The following is a 20,538-nucleotide window of genomic DNA, read 5'->3' as shown; positions in this document are numbered from 1 at the left end:
TGATCCCTGTGTTTCATCAGAATTCACTTTGCAATTACATTCAAGCTTGGGAAAAATAATTAAGCAAAATTACATGTCTGAATCCATGCCGAAATTATTTGTTTTGTTTCTAGCCTAGAAGAAAGGGGTGGTTTTTCAAGTGAAGACAGGTGGCATTTCTGTGTTGAGGGATACCCTTTAAATGTGCTAATAGTTTCTTTTTTTTTTTTTTTTTTTTTCCTTTCAGGGCTAAATATCACAAATTAAAATATGGCACAGAATTGAATCAGGGAGATATGAAGCCACCAAACTATGATTCTGGTAAGAATTTATTAAGAATGAGTTCATTACTGGCATAAAAGCTTCACTGTGGTTTGTGCAAATGCTGACATGATAGTGTTGATGAAATAAGCCACTTAATGGAAGCAGTGGGAATAGAGACGATTAGTAAAAACTGTATTTTACTCTTACAAAATTAAAAATATATGCTAATGCTCTGAAAGAGTCTATTAATAAATTAAATTAGTTTAGATTTAAAAAAACCCAAACCATCAAAGTGCTCCTGGAGAGAATAATTTTTCTCTTCCTGAGTAATGTGTATAGATGTTTTGGAACAGGGAGATACTAGATTTATAGCTATAGAATCGTTTTGTCTTTGAATAATTCTTCTGAATAAAAAGTTAATGGCAAAGGACATGAAATGTATAGTATGTAATTTTTTGTTCAGTTACCTCAATTGTATTCCAGGAGAAAAATAATGACAGTGCATATTAGACATAAATGAGAGTTTGAGAATGGGGAATTTATTTACGAAGTTCCAATGATAGTTGGTAATGCATTCAACTAACTTCAATGCTATGCTATGAGAGGACAGTTTTTCACCTGGTCTCTGAAAAGCTGATTTGTTTTTCTTGATGTTGCATTTCCTACTTCAGTCAAATAGTTTTAAGCACTTAAGGAGTTAAGAATTCAAATGACTTCCTTTCATTCCTCTCTCTATCTCCCTATGCTTCCCTTGGGGGATCAAAAAGGCGGTGTACAGAGATCTGGTTATAGGTCAAGCCCTTGAAAGAAGTAATAGGTGATGATTTTTCTATCTCAATCCCCGATGCTCCTACTACAGCAACGAAGCTAGAACCACGTGTACATAAAGGAAGAATATAGAAAGTCTGCAGACCTCAGCTGTGTCACTTGGTTTGTGGAAGGGATGGTCTAGTTTACTGTCAATGGTTAGTTCACAGAATCACAGAATCACAGAATCTTAGTGGTTGGAAGGGACCTTTGAGATCATCGAGTCCAACCACATTAAAAAAAAAAAAAAAAAAACAAACACACAAACAAACAAAAAAACACAACACAAAACCAAACAAACAACAACCCCCCCCCCCAAAAAAAAAAAAAAAAAAAAAAAAAGCAGCATCCACCAACTAAACCCCACACCCACAACCTCACACACAACACCCCACCACAAACCAACAATCCCGGGCACTAGAGCATGCCCTGAAGAGCCACGTCTACACGTTTCTTAAATACCTCCAGGGATGGTGACTCCACCACCTCCCTGGGCAGGCTGTTCCAGTGCCTGACCACTCTCTCAGTAAAGTAATTCTTCCTAATATCTAATCTAAACCTCCCTTGCCGCAGCTTCATACCATTTCCTCTGGTCCTGTCGTTATTTACTTGGGAGAAGAGGCCAACCCCCCCCTCTCTACAGTTTCCTTTCAGGTAGTTGTAGAGGGCAATGAGGTCTCCCCTCAGCCTCCTCTTCTCCAGACTAAACATGCCCAGTTCCCTCAGCCTCTCCTCATAGGACTTGTTCTCCAGACCCCTCACCAGCTTGGTGGCTCTCCTCTGGACACGCTCCAGCACTTCAATGTCTTTCCTGTAGTGAGGGGCCCAAAACTGAACACAGTACTCGAGGTGAGGCCTCACCAGGGCCGAGTACAGAGGCACGATGACTTCCCTGCTCCTGCTGGCCACGCTATTCCTGATACAGGCCAGGATGCCGTTGGCCTTCTTGGCTGCCTGGGCACACTGCTGGCTCATGTTAAGCCGGCTGTCCACTAACACTCCCAGGTCCTTTTCTGCCGGGCAGCTTTCCAGCCACTCTTCCCCAAGCCTGTAGCGTTGCTTGGGGTTGTTGTGGCCGAAATGCAGAACCCGGCACTTGGCCTTATTAAACCTCATCCCATTGGCCTTGGCCCATTGATCCAACCTGTCCAGGTCCCTCTGTAGAGCCTGCCGACCCTCAAGCAGATCAACACTCCCACCTAGCTTGGTGTCATCCGCAAACTTACTGAGGGTGCACTCAATCCCCTTATCTAGATCATCAATGAAGAGTTCTTACCTCTTTGGATTCAGAAGGTCATTAAAAAACCCCAAACAAACAAAAAATCTAACCCCACACCAACTGATGAAACTTTACACCAGGCTTTTCTTGTCCAAGATATAATGAGTTTTTGAGAAATTTCACATTATTATCAAGGTTATTTCCTTAATGGAAGGAATAGTTTAATTTGGTATTACTAAGTGGAAGACCCCAATCTGTATCTGGGCCCCTAGAAAACTTTGTCCTGATCATACTGAGATCCTAGATATCCTTGGTTTTTGTAATTTTTCAGGATGCAGCTGTAGCATATTGCTCCAGTTTCCAGCTGAGGAATATAGTGCAAGGCCTGGCTTGCCCAGCAGAGCCATAGCCTGTGCATTACTTCCGCAAAGTGAACGTTAGTGGAATTACCTTTGTTAAAATTCCATTATCCTGATTATTCCATTTCATTCTATACATGTAGCTGTCAGAAATGTTCACTTTTGTTCTATAACAAATCTGGACTGGTGGAAGATAAACACTTAAAATAGAAACTTTGTGATTATTCTCCTTTGGAGTTGTATGTCCACGCCTTTCCTTGCTCCCCGGCCCCTGTTTTGTTTTTCCTACCCAGTCACGAAAAAAAGTGGAAGTGTTTGTAGTAGTTCTTCCAAATGGGTCCTTGTTGTTTGACTTTACTTTATGATCTCTTGGGGAGTCAGTAATACAATTTTGAAGAAAGTTTTCAGTCTCCTGATAAAGGAAAGCCTTTTGTTTGTTTGTTTGTTTACTGCTTGTGATATCTTCTGCTCTTATTTGCTCATAATGCAAGTCTCCTGATTCTCATCTGTAAACAGCTGTTATTGCTAGCAGTCATCAGTTTTGAGGAGACAAAGCAAAAGAGAATTTTTCTCTGTAGATATACTTAATAGTGCCTTTGGAAGAAGGTTTTTTTGCTTTCAAAAGGAATTTTCGGGCAGATTTACCTCAGTCATGTTTTAATTCTTACAGATTGAGCTTTGGTAATTGTGCATTGGGTCCAGCTGTGTTCAGTTGTCATCAGAAAATCATTGTGCAATTGATTATTTCCTACGGTTGCTATTAAGTGGATTTGTGAATTTGAGATGAATAAAATTCTTATGGCTCTCCTTGCATGTGAATTCTGATTAGCCTTTGATAGCTTCTTTGGGTGGGTGGTGGTTTTGTGTGTGTGGTAGCTTTTGTGCGTGTGGTGTTAATTCAGTTGTTTAAAGGTAAATTACTTCCGGTAAGGACAATAGCTTTCCCACATCACATATCAAGTTACTCATAGGATTATACCACAGGTTTTTCTGGTTCTTAATTTTTGTTTACACAAGAAGATTGCTCATGGCTTAGTGCTTGGACCACAAGGGTTTCAACTTCTGTAGAGGCATTCACAGATACTAACCCAAGATCTTTTATCTTGGGAAGCATATGCTTATGTATCTCCTGGAGGAGGGGAAAAATAAATCCCTCCATCATGTAGTATGAAGCTATATATGGAATAAATGTGTAGCTGTTGATGACCAGCATTCAGATAGGTTGCTCACCAGAACAGCCACACAATTTTTTTGTGTATTTTCCTGGAGTGGTACTGTTTGGATACAAACTTATGGTTGTGGAAAATGTGGTGAAAATTTTTCAACAGCTTTTGAGGCTAAAAAATAAACAACCCCTGTTGTATTTTTTTTTTTTCTCCCACAAAACAAATACAAAAAGGGATGACTTTAAAGTTGATGTGAGTAGGTCTGTTGGTTTTATGTTGAATGGTCAAATATTAAGGAAATTGGTTAGACAGTAAGTTGTAAATAGATATCATGCTGCAGTTGCATTTGATATTGTTAGCAGTTAAAGATGTTTGTATTCAAACTTAAATTATGAGTAGCAATTACATTGGAAGGTTAATGCAAAAATGGAACTCTGGATTGTCTATATGATTACATTCCCTTAAAGAAAAAGGAGTAAGATGTGACTTTTGGATGTGAGACAGAAAGGCAGGCGCTGATGACTGGTGGAAGTTGCTCTCATACAGTAGGATGTACCTGACAATCTTTATGTGTGTGTAGTACTACAGTTACATGCTATCTGCATTTTTCTCACTCTTGATTTATTACTGGCACTTTGAATCTTTTATTTTGTTATTAAACCATTCCTGATCATTTTCAGACAAAGGAAAAAATGTTTATAATGAAATAATCTTTTCCAGATGAAGGGAATGAGACAGAGATTCAGCCACAACAGAACAGTCAGCTAATATGGAAACAAGGACGACAGCTTCTGAGACAGTAAGTGCTGAAAAAAGGACTTGGATAATGGACACAAGGGAAAGAATCTGGCAATGAAATGTGGTGATGGTGGTATTTGATTTTTTTTTTTTCCTGTTATATTTTCTTTCAAGAAGAGTTAGTGTGTGAGATGAGGTTCATTCAGCTTCTGCTGTACCTTTCCTAGGTTTTTTAAAAATTTTTATGTTTCAGAATTTCAGATGAGAAGCCCTGTCAAATCACAAACACTGAGTCTCCTTTGCTTTTCTTTCACTGAGGATATTAAAACAATCTGCTTAGGAATACAGTGGGTCATGACACTTTACAATTCTTATTGCAATTAAAAAACAACACACAGAAGTAATTTTATTAAGAGCTATATAAATAAAAATAACTGATGTTGCAGAGGGATAACTTTTATTTTGGCCTGCTTGGGGTCCAGAAAAGACTAATATCCAGAAGGTTAGACTAGAAGTTTTCTAATTTGTAGTTCATTTCAATGAAGCAGATGTCTGTGTTAATCTAAATTAGCTTATGAATTGTGATCATGAGTTAATTAATTTCCAAGCTATTTGGTCACATCTTTGTGTGTTTTTTTTTTGCCTTGGTTTAAAGTGAAGAGTTCTCTTAAAGGCCTCACATCAGAGTGTCTCTATCTGTTTATTCATCATGCATTTGCCTCAACCCCTACACTGATAGATTCTAAGGTCTTCTAATCAGCTAGCAAAACTATGGCTTTCTAATTTTTTTTTTTGTATGTGTTACAGAGGATTAAATGAGAGGGGAGTGAGATAGTAAATCTGGAGCTTATATTAAAGGACCTTTTCCCAAGGAATTACACAAAAGTTAAATTTTTCTATTGGGTAGTGCGAACATGCTTTTCTTTTGCAAGAGCTCAAATCTTTGCATGCATGTTGAATAAATGTCAATAAAGTGGTCATAACTTGGATCAGTGATTTTGAAGACAACTCATTCCTTCTCAGCACAATACATAAATAAGTGACACAGTGCTGAATACAGAGTACATTTTACTGATGGACTCTGTTTCGCGTAGGTGTCTTGTTTGATTTTTATATAGCAAACAATCAGTATTTCTCCCCTGATATGGTTATGTAGAGGATATTATTAAATAATTCGGGGAGAATGTTCCTGCAGGAAAAGTGCATGTCCTTGATTTGTAACAGCTGTTCTTGTAAAATAGCATTTCTCTTCTTTAGAGTCCTCTAGAATATTGGCTATTTAATCAGCCCAATGTTCCTGAGAAGATATTGCTATTAACTCCATATTCTAGAGGAAAGACAGAGACCAATTTTTACTTTTTTTTTTTTTTAAATATCATTATTTCCCCAGTGTTTCCCCAAAGGCAATATGGCATATTGAAGAAAGAGCCAACTTTAGACTTTGAGGTTTTCATACAAGCTAGTCCAGGGTTCTTGCTGCCTAGCCCTTATATGCAAGACAAATTAATATTTTGCAGATCCATTGCAGAATAAGGAAAAGGAAAGACAAAGATTTTACCAAATCTAGTGCGTTATAAATAACAGCTCTTGCTAGTAGCCACAGCTACAGAATTTTTTTTTATTCCTACAATTTTCTAGGCTTCTAATAATGCTTACATAAGGAACATATCTGATACTTCTTGTAAGGCTTCATGTGTAGTTTCCATGTCTTGAATAAGAAAATGGCCATGTTGTACGTGCAACTGTGGTGATTTTTATAAGCCAGTTGTAAGTATTTTAGTTGAAAGTGCTTTTCCATCCATTTTAGTAAAAGAATGAATAACGTATTGTAAAACCTCTGACTGCTAGGCTCTTTGATTATTTTTTTTTTTTTTCCTCAGTGACTGTAGAGGCTGGTACTGCAAGAGGCGATCCCTCTGCAGCTGGTACAGGATGATTTATAAGCATGTTTCATTAGCATAGTACCATCCTTTGCTAAGCTAAGGGGTTGAAGATGAGTTTAGGGAGAAGTTTTCATTTACTATTTTGAGTAAGTGAAATGTGCATGTAAGATTAGTATGAGTTCTGTTCCTACAGATACCTACAAGAAGTGGGCTACACCGACACGATATTGGATGTGAAGTCCAAGCGAGTACGAGCCTTACTGGGCCTCTCAAGTGATGCTTCAGAGAAGGAAAACAGAAATCAAGAGCCTATGGTAAATGGCACTGAGGGTCAGATTAAAGAAAACGCAATGATTGGGTAAGCATCAGGATGACAATATTATCTGTCTGCATGAACGCCCTTAATATTGTAGAAAAAATTTTTGTTTATTGAGAATATTTCAGGATTTCTTCCATAGTTGGAGATTAGAGCAATTTTGACTAATTTTATTACATTAAGCAGTAAATATGGAAGTAACTCTTAAGATTCACAGTTTAAAACACCATACTTTATTTTTTTTCAGTTGAATGGCAGCACAAAGTCAAATCAAGCTTCTTTGAGATAAAATTGCTAAGTGGTTAGGGGTCAGCATTGTTTCAAGTTAATGGTTTATTTGTATTGCTGGAAGCTTTACTGTATCGATTACAGGTTTTGCTCTTCTGGTCTATGCTATGACATGGTGATCCATGAGTTGTAGGATTTTTTTGACTCAATCTGAAAGACAAAGTCACTTGTTACATTCTGATTCCTGTAAGATTTTCCACTAATGGATATACGTATATAAATGTGACTGAAATGTAAGGTGTCCGTTTCTGTCTTTCAGTATTTATACTACTATGAAAAGTCAGTCAAGGAGAGTAAAAGCTCGTTGGGCTTACTTTTCCTTTTAAGTAATGTTGAAAACCAAAGAGGCCCTTTTTCATTTTCTTCTCTATTCCATGCAGAGTTTTAAAAAAAAAAAAAAAAAAAAAAAAAAAAAAAAAAAGGCAGCAAATTCAATCTGAACCTTAACTGTAGGGGCTTCAGGAAAACAGTGTTTATTCTTGTTTAAGATATTGTAGTTGCAAAACTTGAAAAATAATGAAAATGGTGCAGATTTGTTTGTCTGAACAATACATGAGGTAGCTGTTCCCAGTAGTTTGTGCTCCATCAGTGACCACAGTTTTCCGCAAAGTTTCTCCATCTTTTTTTCCTTTTTTATACTGATGTGGCAGAATTCAAGACCTTTTATTTTCTAAGGTCTAATGCTGTTATATGATGCATTCTGTCTTTGAAAAAGCATTTGTAAAATTTCATTATACCCAGCAGATAGCTGCAGCAACTTCAGGCCAACAAGTTACATAAGGGCAGAAGTTCATTGTTATGTAATTCAAATTTTCCACCTCGCAGCATTAAATTTAATGTATGAGAGAACCTGCAAGCTACTAAAATATATTGAGCTGCTACACAGTTGACAAAGCCATGCCATTTATGTACGGCAGCTTTGTTTTTGAAGAACAAGGAATGGTTGATAGATTGCAGTAACAATTTTAGTTCGATTTCTGGTGAAGGAGGTCATTTCTTCTCAGGGGAAGTGGGTAAAGAAAGGTTCTTTTCTCACACTTTAACATTTATTTAAACGTGTTTACTTCAATTTTGAAACAGATGGACTTATTTATAAGGTAATTATTTGATGGATTAAATGGTTGGACAGTGGTTTTGATATAGCAGTTTTGGATACATTTGCATTTTTTTCCTATCTACTTGCCTTCTGGATAGATCTGTTACTAGGTTTAACGCTTTGTAGTCTACCCAATGGCTGAGGATATTCACCAATGGAGAAAAATGAGTTCCCTTCCGTTGTGGCTCTGCGAGGTTGTCGGCTGCAAGGCTGGTCAGGCTGCACGCTTTGAGAAACTGTTTTCATCTCACTTGTGATGCAAAAGATGGCAGGTTGTACTGGAAAGCTTAGAGGAGCGTTTTGATACATGATGTGTGAGAGGTGACTCCAGGGTTTTGTACAGTGGAAGATTTTTCCAGGGATCTTGTTCAACATATTCATGCCAGTCTTCATGGGTGATTTTTGAGATTGTGGATGTGAGCTGAGATCTCTCTCACTGAGAGGAGAAAGTTGGGATTTCACTAAAATTCCTTGGTCAGTCTGAGTACAGGACTAGCTTTCAATGCTGTGATTCTTCTGGGTGTTTCAATTTTGTTTTCACACCATCTCTTTCAATTTTCTGTGCAGGAGGCATTCTGTGGCTTTCTTCCTGGCAGAGACTGCCCATTATTTAACAGCAATTTCATCTTGTGCTACTAAATACTGTAAAATGGTACACCTCACTGTTTCTGTGGCATGTGGCTCTGTTCACCTCCTCCCAACTGCATCATCGCTTGCCTCCTGAAATTTCAAAGTGCAGCTTTATGGCAGATGGGGAATCAGGAATGAGATAAAATATTGTTCTCTATTAGCTCATACTTACCCGTTCCCTGCCTCATCTATGGTCAGTGTTGTATGTATAAACAGATTATTTTTGAAGACTATTAGTACTGAATAAGTGACGAAGATTTAAGGCACAGGGATCTTGCTCCCGCTCCCCACTGGAATTCTTACTGAGTGCTTGGAAACTTAATTCAATGCTTTTCTACGTACATGGTTGGCAGAACTGGGAAAAATCTAGGTGGCTCAGCTAGCTTAATTCTGGCTCACAGTTGAGGTAGGGGCACTTTCTGAAGCACCCTTACCAGGGCTAGGCTGCTTACCCAGGAGGGTGAGAAGATGGCAGTTCTTTTAGCAGGCTCTTGTTCCTCTGAGTGTACACATAAAGTGAGAGGAGAACTGGGGCCACAGCAAGCTTGTACCATTGGAAGGAGCACGATGAACAAGTGCCTGCAGTTCGGTAGTAGCAGAGGAGAGAAGTTACAGTGAGAGACTGGAAGAACAAGAAACTAAGCAAAATTGGTGCAATCCCAGGAAGAATAAGGACATATGTGTGTGTTTACCAGGACCACCAGATGTTGGGACAGTTGCAAACTAAAATGTGGATGAAGGTGTTCTCTGGCTGTATGGATATAGTGCAACTCTTTATAGGAGAAAGCTTTGCTGTCACCCACAGAAGCCTGTGAACTGCTTAAGCCAGTTTGGCAAATTTTGTGGTTCAAAACATTTAATGAACATTGATGTTACATATCTGAGAGCAAGTCTGAGGCTAGTGGTCAACGTGAAGATGTTTTAGTTGCCTTTGAAGAGCAAAGTGCTGGACAAAACGTAATGCATGGAAATGAATCTAGTCTAACAAGGAATATCTCTGTTAAAGTGAGAAAACACAGCTCATAGAACACTTGATTTGTTTGATCTTGGAAGAACTGCATAATATTGTTGATCTGGCTGAGACTGCAGATTTTAAGTCTGGGTTTTAGAAAAATTTTTACATGGAAGGAAGAATGTGAGATGCGGAGCATGGGGATTGAAGAAAGAGAAAGTTTGTGGATGAGTAACAATGAAGACAAATCAATAGGAGTTTGGAAAGAATGTGGGTGAATGTGACGAAGATAACCTACAATAGAGGGGAAAACGACACAGTGAAAAACAAAAGGAAAAAATGGATACAATGATGCATTTCAGGAATAGAAAAATGGAAGGTGCATTAGCTTTAAATTTCCTTAAAGGTTTCTCCATATAACAATGTAAATTACGGAAAGAACAGATTGGCTAAACTGCCTTCTGTGCAACTGAACACTCATGATAAATCCCAGGGAAAGTAAAAATGGTATTTGATGCTTTTATGCTACCATATGGTTATCTCTTTGGGAGGAGAGAGGGTGTAATGGAAATGGGGAAAAAAAACTTCCTTTATGTTTTGACTATTGTTTATTGGTAATCAACCAGTACTTTCTCAGTGCAATGAAAGTGGTGGATAACAAAACAAAGACATTTCAGTACTTGTCAGCACAGTCTGATTTCAGCATGGTTTTTATGTAAGCACATTAGTCTGTGTTGCTGCTACTTCTGCTACTTGCTACTCAGCCTCCTGATCTACCCCGGACTGTACTTCTGACAACAGCTGATACCCACCACTCTTTTTTTTTTTTTTTTTTTTTTTTTGGGTTGCCTTTGATTGTTGCCCTGGCATTTTTGCTCTCACCCCAGGGATGTGTGAAGTGTATACTTCATGATGGGTAGGGAGGATATTCCTCCTCTGCTTAACTCATTACATCTTTTACAAATTTTAATGTGTTGTCTGCTATACCAAAAACTTGCCAGTTGTACCAGTTGTACCTTGTTGTCTGTTATACCAGTTAGACCTACTTCAACAGCTGGGGTTCAGACACTCAGTGCTGTAATATTGACAGTAAGTCAAGCCGTTTTATGGGAACGGCTGGTGAGAATGTTTGGGGTGATTATTGTGAAGTTGATGTTCTTTGCTTTGGTATGTAGAAGCCATAATTGAAGCCATAGCCAGAACATAGTTACTGTAGTGCAAATACTTAATAATATTTATTTGCAGCAAACACTACATAATTTGAATTCTGTTAGGCTCCAGTTATTTCAGAAAATTGTCATCTTGTCCCTCATACCCCTTAGCTTAATTTTTTCTATTTTAAAGGGTTGCAGCTACCTCAGAGAAAGCCCTCCATCTCATTGTTTTTTTTATCTTTTGGTAGAGTGAGGAGCAAACTACTGTTGTCTGAAAGTCTCTTAAAGCCAAATTGATTTCTCTTCTTAGTATTACATGAAGTAGCTTCAGTCTTTATGTATTAGCAGCTGCTACATCTGTGGCCAAACTTGTATTCTTACATTGCCTATTTATTTGCTAATGTACAGATCCTTTTGAAAACTTTAGCACTCAAGACATCATGTGGATTTTGAATGCACCCTGGAAGATTTTGATTCCTTAAATGAAATGTTAATATGATAACCTGAGATAGATACTGACCTGTTTCTACTTTTTTCATGGAATTTAAAAGGAAATCTGTTTTCAGTTTCTTCAGATCAGCTCACTTGCATTACAAAAGATAAGTACCACTTGGCATGACTGGACTCAAAAATAGATACTAAAATAATAACTTTATAATAATGATTGAAATTCTTAACACGTGCAGTGAGAGGTGCTTTCCCCCAACAAACTGAAACAGAAATGAAAGCTGTCTGCAAATGTCACTTGTAGCCTTGAAAGCATGAGAGTATTTAAGTATCTTCAGTTCACTTATTACCTCATTTTTTTAATAGCTTTATCTTACCGACTGAAATGTAAACAGTCAAATTAGTTTACCTTCTTGGAGGTGTGTATATGACTACCATTTGACATGAGTGGAAGCAAATATAAAGGAACAGAACTAGAAAGGAATGAAGGTATAGCAAGCATATGTATGTATATACACATACATATGGATGTGTGTATAGATAAAAACAATATAGATAAATTATCTGAGTTCTTGTTAAGGTTTTGATCATTAGGACTATATTTAAGTAGAAACTTCTTAAAGAAAAATGATCTTGAATGATGTATCACCACATGTGGCTTCCACTGCCTATACTATACATGAGCAAGCAGGCATCAAACCTCAACACTTGTGAGCAAATCCAAAGACCTTTTTGAAGATTAAAATTAAACATTTTGAAGACCTTATCTTTCTGATGTACAACAAATCATTCCAACAGATACTCTAGTGAACAAATGTCTTTCTATACCAGAAGGCCTTGAATAACTCTTTTTGCATCTCTAAATCCTATTAACACTGACCTATGTAATGAAACTGCTGCATACTGGCTGATGAATGTTGTGTGTTGACTCGCTTATAAAATGGTTTATTTGGGAAAATATCTCTGAATTTAACAACCTGAGGTAATACTCCCATGAAAAAGGTTCCCAAGATAGTATACGAAACTAAAATACTGAATTGCAAAAAGGAAAAAATCCAAAATCTATTTGCTTTATTCCCTTTATTGGTGATATTTTTTCACCTTTTTCCTGTTTGTCCCTGCCTCCATCTTGCAGTGACCTAAGAGGCATTTTAAAGATACATGATTTAGGCCAGATCTGGACATTTTCAACAGATGCATTGAAGTGGAAGAAAAAATAGGCAAATTGGGGTTTTGGGTGAAGAAAGTAGTACCAATGGACCTCTCTTTTCATTTCATTGGCACAGATCTATGGCTGAAGGGTTTGAGGGAGGCTTCTTGGAAATGTCACAGGAGACTCATGGTACGGAAGGAATGGGGAGAGGCAGAGAAGTTGTGCGGTCGGAGAGAGAAGCAAAGAGAGGGGAGGTGAATGGAGAAATAACTTAGAAAAGTTACTTTGGTTCTTCAAACATTTAATTTATTTTTTAATTTATTCTTTTAAAAGCTTGTTTATTATTATAGTTATCTGATTACATTTGGCAAGAGAAGTGGCATTTCCTTTTTAAATGGCATTCCTTTGTGGTTTCAATTTACATCCAAACCATTTTGTAAGTGTTGCTTACCAGTTGTAGTATGTATTGCACTGGTTCTTACATTGTGTGGTGTGAATTCATAAGAGGTTTCAAAGGTTGTGACAGATTATCTAGCCTGCCCCATGTTCCTTGTGTGTAAATTTTTGATGATTGTAAGCGTTCCATAGTTTTATAAATTATTTGTTTGTTATTAGTTTGATATTTTCTGTGCTGCATTATGAAAGATTTTGTGCAGTATTGAAGATTTAACAAACTGTTCTTAAGTACGGCCCACATAGAAAGGAATATATTTGAATTTGCATGCATTTGTTTATTGCATCCAGTTTGAAAGAACTCAGCTAGCCATACCAAAAAGACTGTGTTAAAACATGAAATAACTAAATTCTATGGGGCATTAATAAAACTTATGTTCTTGCAGTAGCACGTTTTGATAGGAGGAGAAAACTGAGCCGACAAGAATGGCTCAAGAAAGAGGATGCTAGAGTAGCTCTTCAAATGGTGGGTCACAACAGGCTTTTTCCTGTACAGGCCCCCAGAAACATTTCTCAGCCTAAGCTGAACTTGTGTTTATTTAACTTTACTGTGGTATTTCTTCCTGCTTCTGAATTTGTCAATAAAATCTGGTTTTATTTAAGATAACTTGTGTATGTCTTGGATAAAACAAACAAACAAAAAACCCCTCTACTTTTTCCTTTGGTGGAGTGAGTAGGACTCGGGCAGTTAATTAATGGCCTTGTGGTTGGGTAGTTCATGGGAGAAGTTTATGAGAGTCTCCCTGGATATGACCACGGACTCCCAAGAGTTATTATCAACAAAGGAGAAGGTAATGATAGAAATATTGAATGTATCACTCACAAAGAAAATACATGTCTGCTATGTGGCTTTAGTCTAAGTTAAATTTGACTTTGCAATATGGAACGTTCTGGATTGTGTTGGGAGCAACAACTTCACCTTTCCTATAGGTTATGGTTTCTACTTTTCACTCAGTAAGAGGCAGAGTTTATGTTAAGATCCTGAATATTAAATGGTGAGAGCCAATTGAACACAGTACATTTTGTAAAGCTGCTAATATTTCAATGTCAGGGCCAACTGGACTTTTACACAAAATACTTAACTTGAACTACATGACTGTAGGGCAGAAAATTCAGAGTTGCTGGGTCTTGGTGGGCCATACAGCCAAGAGCCATGGTTGCTTTAAATAGTACATGTGGAATATCCACAAATTATATTTTCTTAGATTTCATGGGAAGAGATTATTATTACTTTTAGTCTTAAAGGGACCCTGGAGTTAAGACAAATTTGAGTTATAGAACAGCCTGTAAAATACAAGTCGGGATGAGATTTTCAGGGCAGTCACAGCTGCAGAAAATTCTGGGAACTTCTCCTGAGGAGAGAAATATTCATGTGATTTCAGGTTTATGTTACTTTAAGAGAGGTAACTATTTCAGTTACCAGCCCATTTGTAACAAGAATTTTGTGTGGTAAACAGGAAAAAGTTCCTGTCTTTGGGGATCATAAGTTCCCTGTGCCTGTGTCAAGAGTAACATTCACAAAATGTATGTGCTGCCCATCCGTTAGTAGTAAGATGGAAAACCCAGCAGCGTTAGTATAGCTGTACTTTACTTTCTGACACTACTTATTGTACTTGTTATCCTTGTGACAAGCAGTTAGTCCTGTTGGACTTAGTTATGTGCAGACCCAAGTAGCAGGTAGTCGCTCTGCCTCAAAGACTTTCCTGTCTAATTGGATAAGGCTACTGGAGAGGAGGATATCATGCACAGAGTTAACAGAATCTGGTAGAAGATTAAATTTTCCTGTTTTTTTTTTTAGGTTTGGTTAGGAAATGGTAAGTCAACTGGGATGAAACCCTCAAAGAAGGCAAGGTTAGGTTCTGGGGAGAAAACCATGCAAGGGTGCCGTTGCAGAGTATGACTGAGAAAGGAGCAGTGGGAAAGAGATTCAGAACAAGCAGCTTAGGAGCACATTGTTGAGGAAGTCCTGCCAAAATCTGATTGCTCTACGCTCTCTGCTTTGGCAGCTTCCGTAGCTGCTCCTGCTGTCTGGTTTTTCTGGCTTGCTTTTTTCCCCAGCCATACTGCCTAAAGAAAAACTGCTGGGGAAGAACAACACCTAAGTTCTTGCGCTTTGGAAATTATGTTCTCCCTTACATATGTGTTGATCCAGGACAGTTCAGTAAGGAGGAATTGTCCTTTCTGAGACCTTTTTGGTTTTTTTTGGTCTCCCTTTATTTGCAAATATACGGCAAATTACAGAGGAAAAAACAGAAATACAGTTGTGGTGGGATGATTCAGTCCACGAAGTTTGCTGAAAATAAAGAAGTGAAGTATATTACAATTTTTGTCTTATAAAGATTTGTGTGTTGGGAACAGCAAAGTAGTAGTATGTTTTTACTACAGATTCATGAGGTCTTATAGTCTGCCAAAGTAGTCATAAAGGAAACAAAAAAGAAAGGAAAAATATTACAGAATGCTTTCAGGTTTGTCATAGAAATGAGAGGGTCAAAATACTGCAGGAAGTGAGGCAAATTGGCAGCATGTTTGAGATTTGCTCTTATCTAAGATGAAATATGGGAAAATAGAAGGAATGTTCTCAGTAAAACTAGTGACCATGAAAACGTACTGTATGTCATGGTGTAGTATGCTGCAGTGTTTGTGGAATTTCTAATGGCGAGTGAAATCTTTATTGGTATTTTTGGGCCTTAAAGATGAGTAAATGAAAAAAAGGTAGAATAGCAAATTTTCTTAGTGAGATGCAGACATACTTGGGCTATAGAAAAGCCACTCCTGCTAATTGTTGTTATGTAAGTATAGAACTGCTTGAGCAGGGACTGCGTAAAGAAGGAAGTGTGCTGCTTATCATGCCTTATTACACATCAGAGCTTTTGCCCTTGGATGTTTCCTGTAATAAACCTTTGAAAAGTGTTATGAAGAAACACTGGAATAAATGGGTGATGGACGGATAATCAGGTGTTTACTCAGAAGGGAGTTTAAAAGGCCTTACTATATAGGCCTGTCAGTTGATTGAACCTTCTGAAATGGGTTATGGCAGAAGTAACATTCAGCATTAGCAAGGCACTTGCTGGTAGTAAGGGTGGCTGTACAAGACAGTTTAGAGCTGCAATTCTGAAAAGAGGGAGTCTTCTGTGGTTTCAGTGGTTGTGAAAATCAAGATGGCATGCATTTAGTGATGAACTATGAAAAACAGACTACTGATTTAAGGTAAGAAAACAATAAAGCTTGTCTTTACTGCTGTGAAGTCATATAAAGAATGTACAATGTTTTACTGGAAGCAATTGTTACAATTTAAACTGAATAATTTTTTTCATCACTTTATCTTTGAGGAATTGGTGGAGAAGTGCATTTTCTGCATAGAAAACATGGTACCTGTTGTTAATATTAGGATTGGTTTAATTGTACTTTTAGAGTTTTAGTAATGGTTACAGTCCTGCTTCTTGGATTTTGGCTTCTTCCTCTTCAGTTGTTAATATGCCAACTCTTGTGCTTCCTGTTCTGAGGCACTGCCTGAATTTGTGCCAGTGCAGTTGTAATTTTACCCAATCTTCATCTGTTTCCTTATTTGTTTAAGGTTAACATCTACCTAAACATTTAGTCATCAAAGATGTTTTCCCATTATATTTTTTTATAGTGGCAAACTTACCATGTTAATGAATGATAGAACTAGAGTTTGATGTTTCCCAGCAAGGTGAGGGACATCAGATAGCAGCAGTAGATTTTTCCTGTACCGTGACGTACATGTGGGAGAACAACTTAGTAGCTGTAACTCATGTCCTTGTTGCTGGAGCTTTCAGTGGTGGTGTATCAGTATTGATGTTGCTTTTGGGGCACGTGTCGGATGAATGTTGTTTTAAAATGCTTTTCAAATAAAAAAATGGAAGTTTCTGTCCTGGTAACTGCAGCTGGATGAAGAAAATTGTTGCTTCTAATAAGATAGTTTATGGAAAATGTTTAGGTTTTTAATCCACAAACATTTTTTACCTGTAATAGTCCATTTAAACCTGTAGACTTATTTTAATTTCATGTGGTTTGGCCATCATAAACAGAACAGACAAGTAATTGCAAAAGTGACTTTGCTATTGTTTCTTGTGACTCATGATGGTGGTTGTTGTTGTCGTTTAGGAAACCTGAATTGACTGACTCTGCCTCTCTGCTAGAGACCTTCAAGTTTCTTGAAAATGCAGCTGCAGACTTCAGTGATGAAGATGATGAAGAAGATATTGAAGGACGAGAGAAAACAATCATTGATACTGCAACAGTGAGTGGAAAAAATAGTTGAAAAAGTTACGAAGAACAGAAAAAGTGAGATTAATGAGATGCCTATATGCAAAGTATATGACTGTGTATGTACACGTGCAAATCATTAATACATCTTTATGATGGTCTGTCCAAGCATGTGTGCATAAGAGGAATTATATATACATTTCTGACTTTGTGCATATAAGTTAAGCTTTGTCATCTTTATTGCTTTAAGTTTACAGTGACAGATTAAAATTTTTTAAATTCTTTCTACTATTCCGTACTGCCTAGTATTATTGATATATATTGGATACAATTCTTAAGATAGAAGATGCCCTTTTTTGTACAATTTCCAGCTTAGTTTGAAGGTTTTGTTTGTAATGTTGCATGTCGAAAATGCATTGTTTCTTGAATATTTATATAGATCTGTTGATATTTAAAATTACTTGTAGGAGTTTATCCTTGAAGGGTACAGAACTGAAATGCTATGTTTCTCTTTAAATAGCTTGTGGAAGGAAGAAAAAGTATAACTTTTTCTCTAACATGTGGTTAATATGTGGAAAAACTCTAACATGTGGTTAATAAACTCTTTTGTTTGTTTATTCAGTCAAATGCCTGAAACTCCCTTATGATGTATACTTTGCTATATGATTTCATCATATGATTACATAAAATAGATACATACAATCAGGACTCAATTTTATCCTCTCTTCAAAATTATTATTTATTCAGTGTGTTGTGTTTTCTAACATCTGAAGTAGATAAGAGTGTTGTGATGGATGTCTTGTTTCTATTATCAGTTTTAAGAATGGACACTTAAAAACCCATCAGTTTTAAAGAGTTTTTAAAGAGGATCTTTGCAAACATGTTCCTGTCATCCATGGATTGTGAACTAATGTCTGAGACTGTTCTGTAAAATCATCTGTAATACAGTATGTTCAGTAAGCCTGCCAAAGGAATGAAGCTTGAAGTTTAGAATTGTTTCAGGTTTTGAAATTAGTTCATGATATTTAGAGAAAATGGTCATTCATCCTCATGAACTGTGGGATTTGGCCTATGCATTGGAAGTTTTTTCAGCCTGACCCTTACAAGGTTCCAAATCAAAATATTGTGATGAATATAATTTTTCTTTTTCTGTAGGAGTAAAATTCATACTATGGGTTTCATGTATCATGGCATGAGCTCACCTGTTAGTCAAATAACTGTAAAGCATCTAGTACATTTTGATAAGTGAGGGAAAAGTAAATTTACTGCAGAAAGCATATGATGATCCTTCATTAAAATCTGTATTTTTTCTTTTCCAAAAATTCATAAGTTTTTTTTACCAAATTTTGCTTTTGAATTTGAAAGGGAAATGCAGTTTAAAATGGAAGTACTGTGTTTAAATAACAGTAATGTCTGAGGAAGTATTCAGGGTGGAATGATTTCTGCCAAATCTAAGCAAATTAGCTCTTGTTGGTTGGTTGTGGGTTTGGTTTTTTTTTTTCTAGACTTGTCTTTTGGTCCATATGTAGTGTGATTTCACAGGTGAGAGTTGAAAAGGCTATTTTCAGAGAAGCAGAGTGAGTTTGGTTTTCCTGAAGTCCTTTCTTACAACATTTGTAGGTTGTGGGTTTTGTGTGGTTTTGGTTGGTGTTTTTTTTTTTTTTTTTTAAATCTTTCTCTTAAAGTTTGTACCTTTTCTGGTATTAAAAAAAACTAGTAGTGATCTAGAACAGTGTAGATACATTATCAAGTGATTGATTATTAGTGGACACAGGACAAATTTATTTCATTTTGACTTAGAAATTTGCTTATTAATGTATGCTTTTCTGGCTTCCTCTGCAACTTCCTGTTAAGATTTCGCATAGGAGACAAGACAGTACTGCTCAGTATGAAGATGTTCGTGTAATTTAATTCAACTTTTTTCTCTCCTTCCTGACCTTTCAGATTGTAAGGAAAAGAGTGCTATCTGACAGCAGTGAAGACAGAGATACAGAAGAAGCTTTGAAAGAGTTTGACTTTTTGGTTACCTCAGATGAAGGTGATGGGGAATCGAGAAGTTCAGGAGATGGAACAGATTGGGGTAAGGATTGTACCAGGACAAAAAAGGTTGCACTAAGAATATATTGTGATTGATTGAGATCTCTGTCACAATCACAGCACCTTTTGAGTATTCCTGCAATAAATAATTGTCAGACTGAAGTCCTCTTGATGTAATATTCTCATTTTTCGGTATACTGCTTTAACGTAAGGATTCTTCTAGTTTTATGCATTTGGTCATTGTCTTTTTCCCTTTTCTTTAATAATAAGGAAGAGAGAATTTAAATTTTGTGAGTGGAATTTCAATGTGTTTTTCCCGTGACCTCTGCTAATGAATGGCTCTGATAAAGCTGTATTTTACAATTATGAGCATGAAAGTTATTTTGTCATCTTTGCCTTTTCCCATTTTGATACAGAGAGTAACATGAGTCATAAAGACTGACTTAGTTTTACTCTTATTGGGTGTTAGCGCTTTGGGCAATGTGAACTATTCAATTGCTCAAATTTTCTTTTTTGATTTATCAGAAGAATATATCTTTAAGCCACAAAGTAAGAGTGACATTTCACAAACTGTTCTCTGTCCTTTGAGGTTCATGTCCTGCAACCCAGAATGCCAGCATCCACTTTACCTTGATGTAATTATTCCACATAAACCCACTGCATAGGGAAGAGAAGAGGGAAGAGAACTGGCTAAATAGCTTGATGGGGAGTTGTTTCCTCCTTAAGCTGCTCTGGAAGGTCTTAGGTATAAGTGGACACAGAGGGAAGATGGAATGGGAAGTAATTGAGCTTTATAATGGAACTGAAACCTTGACAGACAAATAAGCCATGGTAGCTGTGGCTCCTTCATGAGCTAATCACGCTGAGATGCTGTACTTCACCGGAGCCATGTCCAGGTCATGGCTGGATTCCAAATTATTGTTCAGTGTGGTGTAGCTTCTCTACTTAAGAAGATGCATCTTAATATCATTAAATACAGCAGTCAGTATTCTGTTCACCAAACAAATTTAGGAATGTTACTCTTTTTTTATAAAGATAAATATTTTTATTAGGTTGTTCTGATACTTCTATTTAATACTAAAATTTTATCCATTTATGCCGATAAGTGTAGCTATTGCTTGTGTCACCAAAAAGTTAGTATGCCAACAGGAAGTCGTTTGTTTTCAAATTCACACTTCTGGTTTATTTTTACTTTCATTGATGACAGCTGAGTACAAATGAGCAAAAGTCTAACATTAAAAAGAAATTGTCGTGAAAAGTAGTAGTTCTATTTCTAGAAATACTGAGGGGTTTTTTGAGTTGTAGATGTCCATATTTTTCAATTACTTGTTTCTCAACCTGTCTCTTTTATGGTAACTTTATATAAAAAT

At 36.9% G+C, this 20,538-nt stretch overlaps 1 protein-coding gene across 2 annotated transcripts in view; it reads left to right on the top strand.

Annotated features, from left to right (window-relative positions):
* Positions 1-20,538, top strand: part of STRN (striatin) — a 70,648-nt gene that overhangs the window by 21,300 nt on the left and 28,810 nt on the right. For both annotated transcript variants that reach the window (XM_074144691.1, XM_074144692.1), the window contains exons 3-7: positions 227-300; positions 4,515-4,593; positions 6,609-6,773; positions 17,030-17,165; positions 19,076-19,211. In XM_074144691.1, the coding sequence (XP_074000792.1) occupies positions 227-300; positions 4,515-4,593; positions 6,609-6,773; positions 17,030-17,165; positions 19,076-19,211 (590 nt within the window). The remainder of the gene's footprint in view (positions 1-226; positions 301-4,514; positions 4,594-6,608; positions 6,774-17,029; positions 17,166-19,075; positions 19,212-20,538) is intronic.

The sequence above is a fragment of the Numenius arquata genome, chromosome 2, assembly GCF_964106895.1.
Source record: "Numenius arquata chromosome 2, bNumArq3.hap1.1, whole genome shotgun sequence".
Taxonomy (NCBI): Eukaryota; Metazoa; Chordata; class Aves; order Charadriiformes; family Scolopacidae; genus Numenius; species Numenius arquata.
The sequence above is the reverse complement of the archived record's forward strand: the minus strand, read 5'-3'. Positions and strand labels throughout refer to the sequence as shown.